This window comes from Barbus barbus, assembly GCF_936440315.1.
Source record: "Barbus barbus genome assembly, chromosome: 1".
Taxonomy (NCBI): Eukaryota; Metazoa; Chordata; class Actinopteri; order Cypriniformes; family Cyprinidae; genus Barbus; species Barbus barbus.
In genome coordinates, this window is record NC_136729.1 from 47,244,076 (window position 1) to 47,265,315 (window position 21,240).

Below are 21,240 nucleotides of genomic sequence, written 5' to 3' on the forward strand. Positions count from 1 at the left end.
CAAACACATTCTTTCTCTTTTCATTGCAGCAGCTGGAAAACACCTGTCCAGTAAATGTGGCGTTTGGTTTTCTTCATGAACCGCACACACTGAACTATCACTGACCAGGTTTGCAGAAACGCCTCAGACCAGCTGTCGGGGGAGGGGCGTGTCCAGCCATCAGCCAATCAGAATGCAGATCTATGCATGGTGCCGCCCCTTCCTGAGCAGTGGCTGGCATTTGGAAGCCTGTCTGGCACAATTCAGAGGAAAACACTCGCCGGCTTTCGCAGCAGAAAAGCCTTTCAAATATTTACTCCGGCTAAAAATAATACTGAGCATTCATCTGGAGCGATAACGCAAACTTCCTGTATCTCTCGCCCTTTAGAGGGGAGGGCTTTTGTTCCCATTTCCATTAGTGGGCAGGATCGGATTTGCATATGACTTGGGACTCGCTGCTTTCTTCAAATATCTGCTGGTAGCTGCATTGGGAATCATGTCCTGATCAGTAAGGCCTAATGTATGATGCAATGGCTCTAAACGATGGATCGGGCGTCTCTTACCTCCTCCAGATTCATCTCGTCTGGACTGTCCCAGGGTTTGATGAACTTTCCGGGCCGCTGTTTCTTCAGCGGCACCACCACGATGTAGTAACCCCTACAGAGAGAGCCAGACAGAGTCTATAAGGTTGTGTTGACAGAGTCAGGACATCCATCAAGATTAGCTCCAATCAATCTGGATTTTCCAATCCACTCGGATGACACTGGATTAACGACATGTTTGAGGAAAGAGAGCAACCCTCGGTAAACACATCAATAACCTGCCAACTTCACCATGCTTTAGTCTAGTTTCACGCGGCTGGATTCAGTCTCGCGCTTCACACGCTCTAACGAGGGTCTCTCTGATAGACAGAACTGCCAAAAACAGCTCTACATTCAGTTTTTACTCTCATCTGCTCCTAAGCCTGTATGATTCTTTCTCCCAAGAAACACAAAATAGATTTCTGGAAGAATGCTAGTCGGTCTTTTCCATGTAATTACAACAAATGTAGTCTGAGCAACTCTTTCTCTGTTTAAGTATTTGTCATTTTCGAATGAACTTTCCCTTTCATAATGACATGCTCTTCTAGAATTCCCATAATCCAACACAGCTATAATATTCACTATCACAAAATATTTCTCAACCAGCATGGTCTTAAATATGGCAGAGAAGGGTAACACTTGATTTTGATAGTCCATTTTAGACATTCTACTAACAGTAAGTAACTTTGGAACTACATGTCAACTAGCAGTCATTAGAGTAGAGTCTGTTTAATATCTTCAAACACTTTATTTTGATGGGTCCACAACATACAACATACTGAGTATTAGAAACTTTGCAAGTATTTGCCAACTTATTCTACTAACCCTAAACCTACCCTAACAGTCTACTCTGAGAGTTAGTAGACATGTAGTTGCAAATTAATGAGAATTAGTTGACATGTAGTTACAAAGTTACTTATAGTTAGTAGAATGGACTATCAAAAAGTCTAACCTTTATTTTATTTTATATATTTTATTTTTGAGTAATTACCTCTATGCATTGGTATTCACAGAAACATCAGTAGGTCTCAGGATGCTCCACGAAAACAAAAACTGATCTTAAATGCACCAGGTTATTGTTAACTGAAACTAAAATTCATTCCTTGAAATAAAATAAACATTGACTGAAATAAGTGAATATAACCAGAGCACATACAGTGGGGCAAATAAGTATTTGATACACTGCCGATTTTTCAAGTTTTCCCACTTACAAAGAATGGAGAGATCTGTAATTTTCATCGTAGGTACACCTCAACTGTGAGAGACAGAATATATTTTTTTTTAAATCCAGAAAATCACATTGTATGATTTTTGAATAATTAATTTCCATTTTATTGCATAAAATAAGTGTTTGATACAATATAATAATATAACTTAATATTTGGTACAGAAACCTTTGTTTACAATTACAGAGGTCAGGCGTTTCCTGTAGTTCTTGACCAGGTTTGCACACACTGCAGCAGGGATTTTGGCCCACTGCTCCATACAGGTCTTCTCCAGATCTTTCAGGTTTTGGGGCTGTCGCTGGGAAACACGGAGTTTCAGCTCCCTCCATAGATTTTCTATTGGGTTCAGGTCTGGAGAGTGGCTAGGCCACTCCAGGACCTTTAAATGCTTCTTACGGAGCCACTCCTTAGATGCCCTTGCTGTGTGTTTGGGGTCATTGTCATGCTGGAAGACCCAGCCACGATCCATCTTCAATGCTCTTACTGAGGGAAGGAGGTTGTTGCCCAAAATCTCACGATACATGGCCCCATCCATCCTTCCCTCAATACGGTGCAGTCGTCCTGTCCCCTTTGCAGAAAAGCTTTCTCGTTTGGCTCTCAGCGAAGGCGGTCGCATTCTCTTCCCTCCCTACCCTTACCTCCCCCGCTTGCTCTCTCGTCTTGTCCTTGTCTAACACTGAAGAGACTCTCTCTGCACTATTCTACAAAACCGAAATTATGGATCTGATCAACTGGTCTCTTAACGCAATTGACACCATCTTCTCGACTAGAAGTTTGGGATCGGGAGAGCCCGGGTGTCCTGCTGGGACTTTCGCAGCTGGCTACACGATGGACGCATGGGAGAGGTGGCGGGTCGTGTGTCTGGCTGCTCTTTCTGTGGAGGACATTGAAGACATCTACCTATTCGGAACCATGATAACTGGGTTTCTTCTGATTGGATTAGGCGTTGCCCTGAATTATCGGAGAATTAAGGAGACGGGAACAGCTGTCCAAAACCTCACAAGGCTGCCCGTCATGATTGAAGCAGTTGGCAGAGCGGTCACCTCTGAGACAGAGACTATTAACCACAATATGGATTCGATCACGGATAAGCTATCGGCTTTGCAAAAGGAAAATTGATGGACAAGGAGATCAGAATGGACAATGAGAATAGCTGTGAAATTAGGCAGCTGTTCGCCCAAAGACACAACAATCTTATCTCTTTTCGGCTTCCCAAAACAACAGAAAGCTTGGCAAGGTTGCTCTGGAAAACTCCCCGGATGAATGCTGCAGGGAGACGCTCTTTCTTCCCTCCCCCCCTCAACAAACACCTTGTGATTGTCGAGCGTTTGGGTTCCGGCCAAGGTCGTTTCCATGGCAATTGCTATTACGCACCACAATCTGCGGACTGAGACAACTTGTTTGGAGCGCCAGCACGGCGGATCTCTAGGCACACGAACTTACACATACACACACTCATATGCTCATACATACAGATATTCATTTCACCTTCCATTACCCCCATCCAACGCCTTTGCCGCTTCTTCTCGTCAGTCTGATAACGGGTCTGTGTTAGCGCTGTAATGTCTGCAGAACGGATGGCTGTTCGTCTGAACTGGATTACTAGCAAGTTGTGTGTTCCTGTATTGACTGTGCTCTATGCTGAGGTTTTTGTCTGTTCTCACACTACTCCCATTCAGGAGCATAGTGTGAGGATTATATTTTTTCTCCTTCCTTTCCTCATGCTGTATTTTTCTTCTCTATTGCATTTCGTTGCCTTGTACCTACATGTGCAATGACAATAAATTGAATCCAATCCAATCCAATCCAATCCAAAGCATGATGTTTCCACCCCCATGCTTCACGGTTGGGATGGTGTTCTTGGGATTCTACTCATCCTTCTTCCTCCAAACATGGCAAGTGGAGTTTATACCAAAATGTTCTATTTTGGTCTCATCTGACCACATGACCTTCTCCCATGCCTCCTCTAGATCATCCAGATGGTCTTTGGCAAACTTCAGACGGCCTGGACATGTGCTGGCTTGAGCAGGGGGACCTTGCGCGCGCTGCAGGATTTTAATCCATGACGGTGTAATGTGTTACTAATGGTAACCATTGAGACTGTGGTCCCAGCTCTCTTCAGGTCATTGACCAGGTCCTCCCGTGTAGTTCTAGGCTGATCCCTCACCTTTCTCAGGATCACTGATACTCCACGATCTTGCATGGAGCCCCAGTTCGAGGGAGACTGACAGTGTAGGCCCTGGTCGAAACCAGAACACACACACACAACATTCTTGAGCGGGGATCAAAGCTTCCCTCCCAGAGATCTCCTATCCTAAATCTTCTGGTCTCAGGAGACCTCTAAAACCCAGAATATATTTGAGAAGAACATCTAGATGCCGTTAAAGAAGAGAACCTTCAGTGCTCGACCGGATTTATCATCAATAAAGTCGAACAGGGCAAAGACCTTATCATCTGAGAAAACTCTGAAACAAACCCTCCCTGATTTTTCTTTCCATTAGCGCAGTAATTCATTGATGTGTTTACTACACATGTCCAGCTAAGAAGATTCCCAGATCTCCACGAAAGTGACACTCGTGACTTCGCGTTTCTCTCCAAAAGAGGAATGCTCCTTTTTTTTTTTGCTCTCTGACAGACAAAGAGACGCAATTATTTGCTCAAGTATTTTAAAAGGAACAAATTATACTAGTTTCTTCTATTGAAGCAATATACTCGAAAACAATATATACAATATATTGTTAACATATATTAAGGTTTTCATGACATGTATAAGCTTGCTGTGTTATTGGAACTTATGGCATTGTTGTAATCTTTGGATGTATAACTTTATCTGATCACTAGTGTTCAGTTCACATGCTCGATGTGATTATTTAGAAGTAAGGATTGTTTCATCTAGGGCTTAACCGCGTAATGGATACAATTATTTAAAAATCATACAATGTGATTTTCTGGATTTTTTTTATATTCTGTCTCTCACAGTTGAGGTGTACCTATGATGAAAATGACAGAACTCTCCATTCTTTGTAAGTGGGAAAACTTGAAAAATCGGCTGAACTGATATTGAGGGTTCTGTAACAAAAAACGTATCGTGGTCCGTGACACTAAGACCTCCGCTTTTGTTAGAATTTATTTAAAAAAAAGATGAAGAAGATTGAGGAAAATTAAAAATGGTAAAAAATTAAAAACAACCAACTTTACAATTTTTGAACCACTTGAGATGGAAAGACTCAACAGAATCATTGGTAAATGCGGTCCAATAAATGGGAAAAGATTAAAAGACGTAGTGTTGAGACAGATGTCAGATGGATGCAGGAGAATGATCTTCTCGTAAAGCCCATGGTGCTTTTCTCGTTAAACTCAAACACTAAGCAGAGCTGATACTCACTTCACTTTCTCAGCCGTCTGAACAGTGGGCAGCTCGACCGTGACCATGCCGTCTGAGTTGGTCTTGCCGATCAGGTAGGGTTTGGTGCGCAGTATGTCAGGAGCTGTCATGGTGGAGACACGATGCTGCAGTCCTCCAGCGCTGTTCCCACGGTTGGTGAGCAAGAAGGAGTACTGCGTCTCCGGCTGAAGGTTGGTGATGAGCTTCTGCGTCAGCTTCCCATCTACCTCCACGCTCTGACCGTTATCGTACAGGATCTACGAGGAACCACCGTTATGCCAAACTTTAACCAGTTTTAATGTGATAGCTGGAGCTAGTGATGCAAAAACTAGTGAGCAGCCTGTGTAGGCAGCATTTTAAGGGATGCTTCAAAATTTAGGCAGCATTGTGAAGATACCTTCTTTTGCCAAATATGAAATCATAATTGTCGTAATGCTGTCGTTAGTGCTCCTCTGCATTAGAAGGTCCATTGTGAAAAAGTAGTAGATACTTAACAATACATACTTACTGCATAATTAGCATACTAAGAGTATTTATTACTGAAAAATATACTTTAATATAATCTACTTAAGTGTGAACTGCATCAAATGTTTTCAGACACTTAACTGCATTTCACTTGCAAGTAAATGAAAATTAATTATAGTTTAAATATATATTAAATGCACAGCTGAACTTTAGTGTTTTTGACCCACTTAAGTAGGACTTAAGCACATTTTTACATGTAATTTCATAATTACTTATGTTATCTTTGAAATATGGATGAAGTACTGCCGAATGTACTGACAAGGATTTATGATAGACCAAAATATACTTTAATGACATGTATAGTGTAACTTCATGTATTTGTATATTTAATGCAATTTAAAATATATAAATTTGCAACATGTAAAGTCGAATAACATGCCACAGTTAAAATGGCAATCAGGTTCTTTACATGTGCTTTAGTAAAGAGTGTTAGTCAACACATCAAAATAAGTGTACTACTTTAAAACACAACAAAAGATTCTTAAAACATAACGATTTAAAATGAATGTAACAAAGGAAAACCTTTAATTTGACATTATTACAAAGGTCACTTTTCAAATGAAACATAGTCATTATTTTTAAATATACTTTAAGTTTTAAGAGCCCATTCAATAAAATTAAGCCCACTTCTTTTTCATAAAGGGATGCTGTCTATATAGAAGCTTTCTGGCCCACAGAACCTCACGCAGGTAAAAGGGTTACTTCACCCAAAAATAAAAATTCTGTCATTAATTTCTCACCCTCACGTCGTTCCAAACCTGTAAGACCTTCGTTCATCTTCAGAACACACTTCGGAACACAAAAATATATTTTTGATAACCCCTCCCACAGATCCCTTCCTATTTTGATATTGTGCAGTTGGTTTGACACAATTTGCATTGATAAAAGCGCTATATAAATAAAGGTGACTTGACTTGACAGCAAGGATCCTAACACTATCAAGGCAAAGAAAACAAAAATAAATGACTTAATTCAACAATTCGTCTCCTCCACCCTATAGTGTCATTTTGAAGAGTATCACAAACATAATGTATGTACGCGGATACGTTGTTTACATTCAGATCGCAGCGTAAACAATGTAAACAGCATATCCATGTACGGTGCTGATGACACAGAACAGCTTACATTGTTTATGTATGTGATAATCTCCAAAATGGCGCTAAAGGGTGATGCGGAGGAGGCTTGAATAAAGTCGTTATTTTTGTTTTCTTTGCGCACAAAAAGTATTCTCATAGCTTCGTAAAATTACGGTTGAACCACTGATGTCACAGGGATTATTTTAACGGTCTCCTTGCTACGTTTCTGAGCTTTGATCGCGTTAGGATCCTTGCAGTCTATGGGTCAGAGAGCTCTCGAAATGCATCAAAAATATCTTAATTTGTGTTCCAAAGATGGAAGGTCTTACGGATTTGGAACCACATGAGGGTGAGTAATTAATGACAGAATTTTCATTTTTGAGTGAACTAGACCCTTTAACGGTTTCTCTGCGTCTCTCACCGTAAATGGCTGTGCAGGGTTGTAGTTCTCAGGAATCTCCCACGTCAGCAGCACCGAGGTCTTCATGGCAGCTCTCACGTGAAAATTTTTTGCAAACACTGCTAAAAGAAAGTTGGGGCAGATGAATTAGACAAACAGATCTGCAGCGCTTGGTTTCACCACCTTTTAGGAAGGCAGCTAGTCAACATCAGCCTTACCTGCAAAGCCCTTCGCCTGCTACCTCATGAGGACTAGCCCAGAACTCCAACCTTACCTGCAGCTTACCATGGACTCTCCGCAGGACGCTAACTGATCTTTACAAGCTACGCTAGGGGCATTTTCAGATTCGGTTTGGTTCTGAAAACCAAACTCTTTCTCACAGGTGACTTAAGGTTGTAGGAGAAGGCAAACGGGGCCGAGAGGGTGTTGCGAGCCTCCTACCTTGGTTGATGGGTTGCGTTCTGAACTGGACGCTAGGACTGTAAGGACCGGGGCCCTTACTGGTGAAGGCACACATTTTAATATCGTACGTGGTGTCTGCTTTAAGGCCGTCCAGCGTGACAGTGGACTCGGGTGCTGTGATGAACAGTTCTGAGGGGCTACGAGGGCTGTTGATGTCTTTGTACTGAAGGGCGTATTTGATAATGGCTCCGTTGCGCTCGGCTAACGCCACAGGCTGCCAGCTGACCTGAATAGTGGTGGTCGTGCTACTTTGGGCTACGATGCCTTGTGGGTAACCGGCAGGAGTGTCCTCAGGCGTGGTGATCTCCTTCACTGTCTCCTCTCCGAATCCCACCCTGTTGCGCGCCGAGAGGCGGAAGGTGTAGGATGCCCCCTTGTGGATCTCTTTGGTGGTGTAGTGGTTCTCGCGCTCGGAGAACTCGATGACGGTCAGGGGCTCAACGTCCTTGCGGCCGAATCGCAGCCGATAGCCCTGCAGCAGGCCGTAGGTGTTGGTTGGTGGGTGCCACTGCAGTAATGCCGTGCCCATGTTCGTTGGACTCACCATGAGACGAGGCTTTTCCGGAACTGAGAACGGACAGACGATACAGAGAAACATGCAGCGGTTTAGAGGTGGGCGACTGGACTTGAATCTAATATCAATATACGTGTCAATATGTATCCATAAAGAGCATAATATAGACATTTTTGCTCATGATATGGAGACCAGTAAAATCTCAGTATTACAATATCACAGCAATAACCAGGGCTTGACATTAACACCCGCCAACCTGCCAAATACGGGTGGATTTCAGCAGTGGCGGGTAACACAGTCACTCCTACTAGCCACTCCGGCTGGCTGAATTATACAGTAACAGAGCTCGACATTAAGGCTTGTCTGGGACAAGTGGATTTTTTGAAGAAGCAAGTGTAATTATGGCCAGTGAAAATGCTGAATGGCTAGTAATTTTAGAAAACCACTAGCCACGGTGGCAGGTGAGCAAAAAATTTAATGTCAAGCCCTGGCAATAACTAATGTTGGATTAACTAATTCAAAAAAGAGAAAAGTACAGCAGCTTAGAGGTCAATGATATGATCAAAATCTTATATCAGAATATGAGTAATTTCATAATAACAGCACATATATAACAATATAGTTAGTTAGTTACATTACACAAATAATTGGATACCCCTAATTTCAATATCAGCACAAAAAAAAAAATCTATCTTTTATAGTAAATAATAAATAATAATGCAAGTCATGTTGTATTTATTTATATAGTGTTTTATACAAAACATTGTCTGAAAGCAACTTCAGTGCAATAAAGAAGAACATCAGTGTTAAAATATAGCTGCAAGCAGCAATGACGGGGCCAAGCACATCAGTGGCAAAATGAGGAGCTAAACATAGTATAGAGCATCACACCAACTGTAGCAATGATTAATTGAAGCCATTTTAAGATTATTGTAGTACAAACGGCTGAAAAATCATTTAAAACTACAAGTAATATGATTGAATGACTCTTCACCTTTGACCAACAGGTAGCATCGTTATCAAGTCAATGTGGTGTGTTCTGTGTGAGTTGACAATGGCACACACAAAGTCTGATGTCAATATGCCAAAGCATTGCAGAGATACAGCTACATCAAGTGTCATTTTGGCATCATGCCTCAAATTCGTTGTTGTGGTGTGTGAAAACTGGTTTGTCTTATCAACATGAAATCCATAACTTTTTGTCAGCATGGTCTGAAGATGATATGATTTGATTTAGGTGAAATTCGGACCAACGGTCTAGGAGGAGTTTTTAAAAAGTAGGTTTTTAAAGAAAATTAAAAGGGCAGAGATGAAGTTTGGCTGACTACAGCAACGTTGGTATCACTGTTCTCAGCATGACCCAAGGGATCTATTAATACCAGTCTCATTACAATAGGCAAAATTCACAGTAAGCTATAAGCGTTTATTTGACATTTCATTATAAATTATGACCACAAGGTGGCACTGTCTCAAAACATTTTGAGTACTTTCAGGTCATGGTCTGCATGGAAGTATAAAATTTTGGAATAATACACCAATGCATTTGTAAAAAATAGCATTTTATATCATAAAACTCCATTATAGTCAATGGCAATTTCATGTTTTGTTCAATTATAACGCCACCAAGAGGCACAATCCCACCAATTTGTTTTTTACATGTCCTTAGAGTGTGCCCATACATATGCGTGTCAAATTTGGTGAAAATATCTCATTTTGTTTTGGAGTTAAATACATATTTGTGTGTAAGTAGATGAAAAATGACTGACTGTTAACTTTGTTTGCATTTTTGTGCCACTTACTATCAAAATTTTGGCAATTGGGCATTATTGTATAGCCGGGACGCTAAGTTTTCGAACTTCCTATAGTTTAGTTTTGTGTCGAACAGAGTAACGGTTTCTAAGATATTGGAAAATGTTTTTTTAAGCGCTGCAATACAACGTAGCACAAACCATAAGCCAAAATCTGGCAAGTTTGATATCGCTGGACTCGGCAAGGATTTAGGAGTCTAAAAATGTAATTCTTGTGAAAATAAGTCAACCTCACTCAAAGTTATAAGCATGTGAAAATTTTATATTACCACTAGGTGGCGCTGCGTCGAAACTTCTCAGGCTCCTTCAGGGCATCGTGCTGATTACCCATACCAAGTTCCGTAATGATACGTTAATGCATTCGTAAAATATAGCATTTTACTACAAAATTCAACATGGCTGACGTACAAAATGGCTGACACGGGAAAATTGATATGGTTGGACTCGGCATGATGCACCGAACCCAATGAGACCAGTTTTGTGATTTTTGGCCAAACCATTCACAAGTTATAAGCAAAAATATGCATTTTTCATATCTCCTGACCACTAGGTGGCACAGCACCAAAACACCGCAGGTAGCCTCAGGTCATGCTTGTTATAACACATACCAAGTTTCGTGTCAATCCGTCAAACCCTTGTGGAGATATAAGCTCAGATCTATTTTTGCGTGCTTTTCGGCAAATTCGTTAGTGTGGTATTCGAGAACGCTTAGACGAATCGACTTTAATTCTATAACTTGCCAGCATGGTCTGTAGATGATCTGAGCCAATTTTGGTGAGAATCGGACAAATCGTCTAGGATGAGTTCGACAAAGTAGGTTTTACGAACAATTGAAGATAGCGAAAAAACTAAACCTTACGATTTTTGAATTTTGGACTCGATTCGACTCGGATAGAGCCAAGGATTCAGAGGAAAAAAATAAATAAATTTGTGGCTTACGGCTCAAAAGTTATTAGCATAAAAAAAATCTAAATTTTGGACAAGTGGTGGCGCTAGAGAGTTTGAAATAGAGACTCCAAATTTGCTGAGGTCACTATCGACAGTATCATCCATCAGTGTGCAAAATTTGACAACTTTCCCGCAATCGGTTCTATGGGCTGCCATTGACTTCTGGCGGAAGAATCTGAAGAAGAAGAATAATAAGAACGCTAAAGATTACAATAGGTGCCTACACATCTTTGGTGCTTGGCCCCTAATTATGAAATCAATCATGCAACTATTTTAGTTTCAGCTGTTAAGCAGCTCTACAGAAGACAGTAGTGTCATTATTAGGGCTGGGTATCGTTCAAAAATGTTCGATATCGATACCTTGAGTTCGATACCGTTCCTGAACGATACTTTTTTCGATACCAATTTTATGAAAACAGTTTTAACAAGATTACATTATCTCAAAAAACTTTGGTTTTATTTTTTTCAGCTTGTTGACATGTATACAGACTCAAAGATTAATCTCCCGAGCCACTGCACAAAGGAACAAAATATAGCCAACACAATAAATCAGTACAAATAATGTTAATAAAGCTCAAATAGTTGTCAGTTTACACTAGTGCGTGCTCGTTTTAAAACGCATAGCTCAGACAGAATCATCATTTCTATTCATTTATTCTAGGTTGTTAAAGACTTCAAGAAATTTAAAATCTTTATCCACTTTCATAAGTGGATGTTTTATTTTCTTTCACAATATGTTTTATTGTTATTCAATTCTATGTTGTAGTATGTCTAATTATTTGAATGCATAAAAACTACTTATTCTTAAAACATAAATTTGAATAAACTAAGAAATGTTTGAAATGTTTTCTTTTTCCTCAGAAATTCCGTGTTCTGTATCTGGTTTTCAAATGAAGGCATAAAACATTAATTTCATTTTTATTTTAAATTATTGAAAATAAAACTTTATTTATTTTGGCAAACAAAATGTTACTATTAAAATTAAAACATGGAAGAAATGTTGTGCGATCATTAATTTAAAAATAAGAGTTTTAATAATTTTAATAGTAGCAGTATGTACTGTCTGCTGAACAATATTAATTTATTTCTGCCGCAGTGTCTTCCAAGTTAATCCGAACTTTTATTTTGACGGGTTTCCGGGAATACCTTTACAGTTCTGTGTGTATATGATATGACGCAAGTTTTACTCAAATCAAACGGTAAAATGCTCATGAAGTGACTCTCAGAGCAGTTCTGGAGCTGTTGTTCATGTGTTTATGTCCTCATTTAGTGAGACGGCAGACGCTGAAATGTCACGCGAGCTTCAGTCTGTGTTTAGTAAGCTAAACTGCGCGATATAGAGCGCAGACTGCTCCGTACGCTTTTGAATTGCTCTCGCGATCAATCAGCACCCCTTAGGTATCGAATTTTGGTACCGAACAACAAGATGTTTTTCAATACTCTGTGGTATCGAGGCAATTCGGTCGGTGCCTAAAAAGTATCGAACTCGATACCCAGCCCTAGTCATTATTCAGCTCAATTCAGATTCAGTTTTCAGATTCCCTTCAGTTCAATAACAATGTATGCAAAAGTGATTCAGTCAAGAGCAGTGAGTGATTTTCTCTTTGTCTTTTGTTGGTTGATTACCATCAATGACAGACAACAGCAAGCATGTAAGGCTGCTGTCACTTTAAGACCTAACGCATGGATCCAATATATTGATATACAGAGGATTTTCTCCCAACTGTTTGCATTCACTTAAGACATGGCTGACAATGCTTAAATAAGTACTGCACTTTAGTGTGAATTTGACCATTTGTGTGCAATAAGCGGGAAACAAACTTTATTCAGACAATGTACAAGTACCAAAATGTTACCAAATTTTGCGTCTTGTTGCAAGCATTTTAAAATCACTTGAATGTTTAAAGTGGCAAAAGGTTAAAATGCATGCAAATGCTACATTTTCTAGATTGTGCAATGTAACCAGAGACTGATATCTCTACCGTTTCGAAGGTTTTATCATGTCTGCCTGTAAATCGCCCACTCCTACGACAATCAATGCTGCGCCGACCAATTTAGCGAAGTGGTTCTCAATAGGACAGCAAAATAAATAAACATCCAGCTTTTAAACTATTAAAATGGAAGTGAAAACACATCTTTCTGATGTGAAAGGTTGTGTGTCCAATCGATCTTTACACATTTTTCTTTAGATTAAAACACAACTATCCAAGGTAAAATAGAATATAATTAGGATGATGGTAAATATAGGTCAGTAATGCATCGGCTCTGAAGTTGAAAGCAAAACCAGTTCAGACTCACAGATCTAACATACAGATACTGATCCCCTTAATATTGCACTGCTGTATCGATTCTCCTAATTCTCCAGTCAAAACCCCTGCGAGTTTGACAATTTGTAATGATACAATATCAAATAGAAATCAACAGTGATACTGTGCGCCTTTTCACAGTCATGCGCTCAAGGACAAAAGTGAAATAAAAGGCCTTTCAGGAGCTGAATAACAGCACAATTAGAGGTACAACAGAAAAGCGCCTGTACTTATAAGCGATTGTGCGTTTCGAGCCTTTCAGTGATAATCGAGACAGTGCGTAGTATTCTTTTCTTTTGAAAAAGTCTATTTTGCCATTTTCCTGACGGATTTTTCCATTATTTCCTTAACCCCTGCGAGCATTTCAAAGTCAGAGCCGTAGGTGAGTGGAATTACAATCGGCGTGATCAGTGCGAGGGCAATTATAGGCATTCAGTCTTAATGGCTGCAGGGGAGAGGAGCGAGCCTCTGAGCCGCTCTACAAAGTCCACAGCAACAGAGGCAGACATTGCTCTGAAGTAGCACAAACCTACCGGCTCCGGTGGTGGTGACCAGCTTGGGTTTGCTGCGCGCACCATCACCTTTGGTCGTGTAAGCGGCGACTGTAACTGAGTACGTGTTCTCAGCCTGCAAGTCGGTGAGGATTAATTCCTGAAAAAAAAAAAAAAAAAAAAAGTGTCATTTTTAACAAAAAGCTTTTTTTTATTTAGTACATTTTTTGAATAGCTCAAGAATGTGTTTGCTTACAAGTTTAAAATGGTAGTATCAAATGAAGGGAAAAGGGTCTGTACTTGTGCTGTCAAAGGATTAGCCGCATCCAAAATAAACGTTTTTGTTTACATAATATATATATGAGCTGACTATATTTATAATGTATATTTAAATGCACACACGTGCATGTGTATGTTTCAGAAAAAATATGTTGTTTATATATTACATATTTATTTATACTATAAATTATATAAATATAAATATGTAAATATTTTCAAAATATATGAAGAGTTCATTTGCAAAAACGGATAACTGAATTGTTTTTTTAGCAATTCTCAGAAATTTAGTTTTTTTTCATTGTGTATTCAAATTAATCTCAATACAACTGCAGTTGGGTTATTTTGACTAGGTTCAAAAATAACTTTACAAAAACGCTAACTAACACAATATAACAATAAAAACATGATAACATAATAAAAAACAAGATTTTTGAAAAACAAAATGGAAATCTGTTTTTGCAAATAAAGTCTTCATATACTGTATGTGTGTGTATTTATATATACATAATAAATATACACAGTACACGCACATATATTATGCAAACAAAAACTTTTATTTTGTATGCCATTAATCACAGTTAATAATTTGACAGCACTAGTCTGTACACATCAGGAATCGTTCACTAATAGAATCAGTGTGCCCTGCTTTGTGCTTTGCTTCTCTTGGATAAAATAATTTGCTAAATGTATAAATGTGTTACAGTTGCAAACACATATATATTTGTTCTTACCCTCATTGTAATGTTCATGCATCTGGATTATTTTTTTTTTTATAAACGTATGCATGCAGTATTTAGCATAATACATGCCCATGTAAAGGCATCATCACTTATTCTGCAATTATTTTATTTAAAACAATAAATTAGAAAGACACTGTTGGGCCACTGAGTTATTCAGTTTCTTATGATAACATTATGAATAAACATTTTCAGTTGACACACTGCATGTTTCTGTGAGTTTGCATGTGTTTGCTTGCAAATGCAATTTTATGCTTTTATTCAACTGCAAATTTATTGATAAATCAGGATTTGTGTGTGATAACAGATGTGTTTCACATGTATTGTTAATGAATGAGATCCAATGTCATCTTTAGATGGTTAGACAAAATGACATTAAACATCTACAGGCCAGCAAGCAATGCTTGTGTATGTCTGCAAATGATGCCGCATGGAATGAAATAAAGTGCAAAGCTGCATAATTCTGAGATGTACTCACATGTTCGGCTGAATCATCATACTCCCACTGAAGCCCAGACCAGAGAGCAGCAGGACGAACAAACAAACAGACAAACAAGAAAAGAAGTTCAATTATACTTTGCTGGCGAAGACACGGGAGAGTGTCAGATTATGTGCGTCTCTTCTGTTTCGGTGAGCGAGCAGATGCTGGGATGATGAATGATTCATAATTCTGGAGGATTCAAACAGCGTGTCGGTGTCTCTGCGTTCTGCGCTGAGGTCAGGATGTGATGTGTCGTGTGAAATCAGACGGGCCGATCTCATCACGCTGTCCATTGTCTAACGTGAAGGCACGTATAATCAAGCAGATAACAGGTCTATGTGCTGTGTGATTCATGGCACTTCATCATTAACCTCACATGGGAAAATTAATGTCTAGGGACAGCCTTCATGTCATATGGATATGAAATAAAAGTTTAAATGAACCCGTGCATGTCATACACTTGCTGCCTTCTTTATTACAGTTATTAGTGAAACATGACCCTTTGTATCTCTCAATAATTTACAGTATGTACAAATACGAATTTGACAATACATTATTAAAAAATCCATTATTTTATTTTAATTTCTTCACTGAGAAACATATGTTTTCTTGTTGTATTATCAAATATGCACATTTTAAATAAACTAATAAGTAAAATGAAACAAATATATGTATTTTCTGTCACAATAAATGTACTTATTATAAAAATAAAAACATTACATTGATTTTATAATAATTATTTTTTCTATAATTTTATTTTTATAATATATATAGTGAGCTGCCTTGCTAACAACACAATAATCAAATAAGCAGCAATAAATAAATGCATACATGCAGCATACACGTATTCATAATTGGCATCCCTAAAAAAAATAAAAATAAATAAATAAAATATGGTAACTTGCCCTAACCTTGTTCAAACTAGTACACCATCTTAGACCAGCAATAACCGGCACAATTATTTTTTTCTCCCCCCTAATCATGTTTTGCATTGTGGGATTGAAAAATTAACCCTACTTTCTGGTACGCAAGTAAGCAGCTCACTAGTCCTAAAGTTCACATTTGTACAGTGGCCAAGAGAGCTCAGAAAACACATGCAAATAGAAAAAGCACCAGCAAATCAAGAAAATATCTTCATCAGTTTGACAGCAGGTGCTGCAAATGCTCACAACACAAACAAATAAAACTTTTTATTTGCAGCGCGTTTCTTTGTTTGGTTGTGTTGTGAGTATTTGCAGCGTGTGTGTTGTAAAATTGATGACTTTTTTTCTTAATTTGCAAGTGGTTTTTTTTCTATTTGCAGCACATTGAGCTCTCCCGGCCACCGTACATTTGTGTTCCTGCAGTCAGGTTTTCTTGTGACGCACACAAAATCGAAAGAGTTGGCAGCTGGCTGTATGAACTGTGTCATAACCACAAAACTCATCAAAACCTGTAAAGATTGACTTGAGAAGCAGTGCAGCTGTGCAGGTGGGTGCCTACCTGAGCGTCATCGATCAGGATGTCCTTGATGACAGGGTGCCCAACGGGTTCCCCATTAACCATCCTGACATAGTGCACCTGGTACCCACGGATCTGGCCGTGCTGCCTGCTCGGCACCGGCGACCGCCACAGCACTTTAACAGACGAGGAGTTGACAGCCTCCACCTCGACTTTACGAGGAGGGCCACTGGGCACTGAGAGAATTATGGGATAGAAGACAAAAAGGTCAAGCTTAAAGACGACACCTCTCGTCCAACTGGACGTCTCCCCTGAGAAAGCGGTGAAGCAGACAAAAATCTACAAAATGGGATTATATCATTAACAAGTACTGGATAACACTAATATCTCAACAATGGGAAGTCAAAAACAAAAAAGAGAGAGAAAAAAAACAAAAAACAAAAACAATCCCCAAAAACAGGTCACACTCAGGACCTCATTTTTTCAGAAAAATGGGTTTAGTGGAGTCAAAATATGGAATAAGAACAAGCAAAAATAAGCCAAGAAGAGTGTTTCAGAAGTTTGAAGCACTCTAAACGAGTTTGGCTATGATAGAGTGAAGACAAAAAGAAAAGCAAATAAGAAAAATGTCATCAGCGTGGGACGTTTGAGAAAAAAAAAAAAGAAAAAAAAAAAAGCCCCATTTCTGAAGATTCACTGTCGATTTAGTAATCTTTTTTCATGTACGAAAATGAGTTTCACTCCATTAAAAAGCCATTTAATTTATCTTAAGAAAATGGAAAAAAAAAAACAGCAAGGAATTTGGGATTGTTGGACGTTTAAGGTCATCAGAAGAACACCATGAAATTGCCATGAAAGTCTGGTGAAGTAAAAAGTCTGAAAAATTATCTCGAAAATTCTCCCAAAAATTGTCAAAGAGGGGAAGGGGATGTTGGTTTGGTGAAAGGTCACAAAAAATCCTGGTTAGTAGAGTTAGTGAAAATAGAGGGAGCGAGAGGAGCGAGGGGTGTTAGGGTGCCTTGGGCAGAAGCCTGGCAGAAGTGGGGCATGTTTTAAGGGTAGACATTAGCATAGGGTCACAGTGGCGTGTGGGTAAGACATACCATCCTCCTCTGTACGGATTAGCTGAGGTAAACTCTCAGGGCCTTCTCCCGCTTCAGTGTGGGCGCTCACGGTCACACGGTATTCCGTCCATTTCTCCAAGTTTTCCAACAGATAATGGGACTTTTCTGGCGGTATGTCCGAGACTTGCCGCAACGAGGTATCGTCGCCTTCGGTCGCCGCGTACTGGACGGTGTATTTGGTCATGATTCCATTTTGGAGCTCCACCAGGGGCGGTTTCCAACTTACCAGAATGCTGGTAGAACTGGGACTAGTACACTTGACTTCCTGGGGTGGAGCTGAGGGCTCTGATTGGAGGATCAGAGGATTGTGGGAGGAGCAGAATAGTCAATTGGATTTGAGCGGTTTTGGAGTTTGGTTGGATCCAGGTAAGGTTCACGGGGGTTGAGGTAAGAGGATTTTTTTGTTTTTGTGGTGGAGGTGGAGATGATGTTGATGGACAAACAAAAACAAAAAAACAAAACAAAGGGAACATAAAATTACATCAAATGAGGATGAATCACAGGGACTACATTTATTCAAAACAAAAATGATGACATGAACAAATGTAATGAAGCTTAAAAAGAAGAACAAAACTGGCAGAAATGTCACAGACTTCTCATAAGAGGTAGAAAAGATAAAACAAATTCACAAATTGTGCAGGGTGGGACTGGTGCAGACCCTAAAACTAAAGAACCTACCTTCATAACTCTACATATGTCATTTCTTCCCTAAATATCCTAAAATCAGGGCTCAAATTTCAACTGATCTCATCATACTTCAACAGCACTGTGAAATATCTCAACGAGCCGCGTTTAAATCGGGCCCCGTTTCCTCCAAGCAGTTACCATCAATCCAAAATTTCAAAGGTTGATGTGTCAGCTCTGTAAAAACAGGAAATGCATTTCTCACCAACCTTTCCGAGGCCTGTTGGTTTGAGGTAAAAGCCTGGTTGGGTCCAATAGCTCATGACTGACGTTTCTAGACTTGGACATGCAAACACTCTACCTCAAAAACAGCCCTCCAAGATACTTACCTGGCATGTACTCAGAGGACCTCAGATTTATTCAGATTATCTCAAATTGCGAGTACGAAGTGAAGCACAGTCAAGCTTGTCAGCATTAATTATTCATCAAATTAGGCAAGATTAATGAAGGAGTTGATCTAAAGGTTTGGTTACAGTTCAACTTGAACAAATGAAGAATAAATATGAGGTCTTTTGGGAATGCAATTCTCTTTTCTAGCTACGTATCATTGCATTTGAGTTTACAACAAGGCTCCAGAGGGAATCTCTCCAAATCTGATAAATGTTTCAAATGCAGTGTGGTATACAATAGCCAAAGTCAAAAAACAAGGCACCCAGAAGCTGAACGACTGCAGCCAAAAAGATGAATAATTCAGTCTCATCTCTTACTTGGCTAATATATGATGCCGAATTCAACAAAGTGACCTTGTCGTTTGACTATATCTTCCACAAATTGACTTTCATTCAAACAAAATGTGCACTAACATCGCCCTCTGGGCAGAAAACAGAAATGCCTCCATCTCTCAAAAATCTCTCAGTGTAAACCACTGCTCAAACTAATTCAGGATTACATTAGCAAACGCTGTTGAGAAATGGAGGATTTCTCTTTTATTATGTGCTGCGCCTGTTCTTGAACTGCTGTGTTGAGGAAAGGCAGTAAAGACAGAAAGGGACCTACGTGTCTGAGGTGTTTCGGCTGAGATCTCATTGGTGTATGCGCCGATGCCGTGTTTGCTGCGGGCGGCCAGCTGAAATGTGTAAGTAGTGAACGGCTTCAAATCTTTCAGTAAATAGGTTGTGGTGGGCTCAAAGCTTACTCGTTTCTGAGGAAGGAACAAAAAAACAAACAAACAAAAAAAGTTTAAAACCCCAGAAAATAGAGTTTATACAGTCAACCCGAGCAATGACAATGACATCAATTGTGGGACGAGTGAAGGCATTTGCCAACGACAGTTCATGCTCGGACCTCCTCTTTGTCGTCTCCTTTCTTATAGAGCAGCTCGTATCCAACGATTTGATTGTCCTGGCCCGTCTGAGTTGGAGGGTTCCACGACAGCAAGATGCTCGTCTCAGATTTGGCTTCGCCTTTGAAGTCCGTTGGTTGAGAGGGCACTATAAAAATGTTATAATAAATAATAGAAATTATACAAATGGTTATTTCCATTGCAGTCATTTCTCCTCATGTTTGCATTGTGAGAATACATTAGTGGACAAGCTTTGTTCTCCAGGAGTAATCGGGGGTTCGATGTACAATAGTGGTATTTCATGGATTGTCCCATAACTGATTCAATTGTGACTCAATTGTGGCTGTGTGTATGAGTCTTTAGTTATAAACTCATAAATTGCTTTTACCGCAAATCATCTGATCTCTTGCTTTGTGTCCACCAAGTTACAAATATATCAAATTAAGTAATTCAATCAGGGGCTTAAACCAAAATACACATTACCACATGAAACATTTTTATGTTGAATATCCAGCAAAAATAACCATAGTGTGAAATAAAATTATTTATGACACTATAAAAAGCTTTTGACTCCACCAAATATTATGATTAATATTAAAAAAGGTAACTGCACCAAGAGCTGTTATTCCTGTCGTTCCCAACACCCACCTCCAGTTTTGGCTATGATCTGCAAATCAGATGAGAGCGGACCATCTCCTACAGAGGTGAAGGCCAGGACCTTGATGTAGTAAGTCTTATTGGGTGTCAGGCCCGGAATGGTGAGGAAGTTGGAAGTCCTTACAATCTGTTTCTCCCATTGGTTGACGTGCTGGCTGGGATCGGTGGTGTAGTAAACCCTGTAGCCCGTAATCTGCCCATTTGCCTCCTCGGGTTCATCCCAGTGGATGATGGCGGTCGTGGCACTTAGCATGCGCCCTCGGACTTGCCGCGGGGCGGTACTCGGAGCTTGCTCCGCTGTTTTGGCCTCGATGACTTCGCTGGGAGGCCCACGTCCAATATTATTCACTGCGACTACTCTGAACTGATAGTCGGAGTAAGGGCTTAGCCCGCCCACGCTGTATCGAGTGGTGGCGACTCCATCGATCTCTTTAAAAGAGTCCTCAGAGTTTTTGGCCTTGTGCTGGATGATGTAATAAGAAACAGGTTCGGGATTCCCAGAATCCCATGTGAGCGTGATGCTTGTTGCAGTGCGCTCCGTTACCTGGGGAACACCTGGTGGCTTCGGTAAAGCTGGAGCAACAATAAAAAAGCTCAGTCAATTTCAATTTCATTTGGAAAATGGAAAATCCACTGTAATTAGTTACTTACGATTACTGGAGCAATAATAATGACCGTGGGGGGAAATCACTAAAATTGAATGGTGCCTGTTTTAGTGTCTGATTCGATAAAGGAAATATCCAAATCAGTTAAAGCCACAAATCCGCCTACTTGTCCCAGACAAGCGTTAATGTCAATCCCTGAGGTGCAATCTCTATAATGAGACTAATTTATTTACAAAAAGTAGCATTTCAG

General features: G+C 39.7%; 1 protein-coding gene across 6 annotated transcripts in view; it reads right to left on the reverse strand.

Annotated features, from left to right (window-relative positions):
- The window catches only part of LOC306873149 (receptor-type tyrosine-protein phosphatase delta-like), a 143,735-nt gene that overhangs the window by 45,001 nt on the left and 77,494 nt on the right, over positions 1 to 21,240 (reverse strand). For 4 of the 6 annotated variants that reach the window (XM_079422225.1, XM_079422222.1, XM_079422224.1 and 1 more), the window contains exons 8-18: positions 20,377 to 20,958; positions 19,731 to 19,876; positions 19,443 to 19,587; positions 17,742 to 18,047; positions 16,681 to 16,874; positions 15,196 to 15,222; positions 13,744 to 13,861; positions 7,614 to 8,201; positions 7,194 to 7,294; positions 5,172 to 5,428; positions 543 to 636 (exon numbers count right to left, since the gene is read on the reverse strand). In XM_079422225.1, coding sequence (XP_079278351.1) covers positions 543 to 636; positions 5,172 to 5,428; positions 7,194 to 7,294; positions 7,614 to 8,201; positions 13,744 to 13,861; positions 15,196 to 15,222; positions 16,681 to 16,874; positions 17,742 to 18,047; positions 19,443 to 19,587; positions 19,731 to 19,876; positions 20,377 to 20,958 — 2,558 coding nt within the window. The remainder of the gene's footprint in view (positions 1 to 542; positions 637 to 5,171; positions 5,429 to 7,193; positions 7,295 to 7,613; positions 8,202 to 13,743; positions 13,862 to 15,195; positions 15,223 to 16,680; positions 16,875 to 17,741; positions 18,048 to 19,442; positions 19,588 to 19,730; positions 19,877 to 20,376; positions 20,959 to 21,240) is intronic. The other 2 variants (XM_079422226.1, XM_079422223.1) reach the window with 1 other exon arrangement.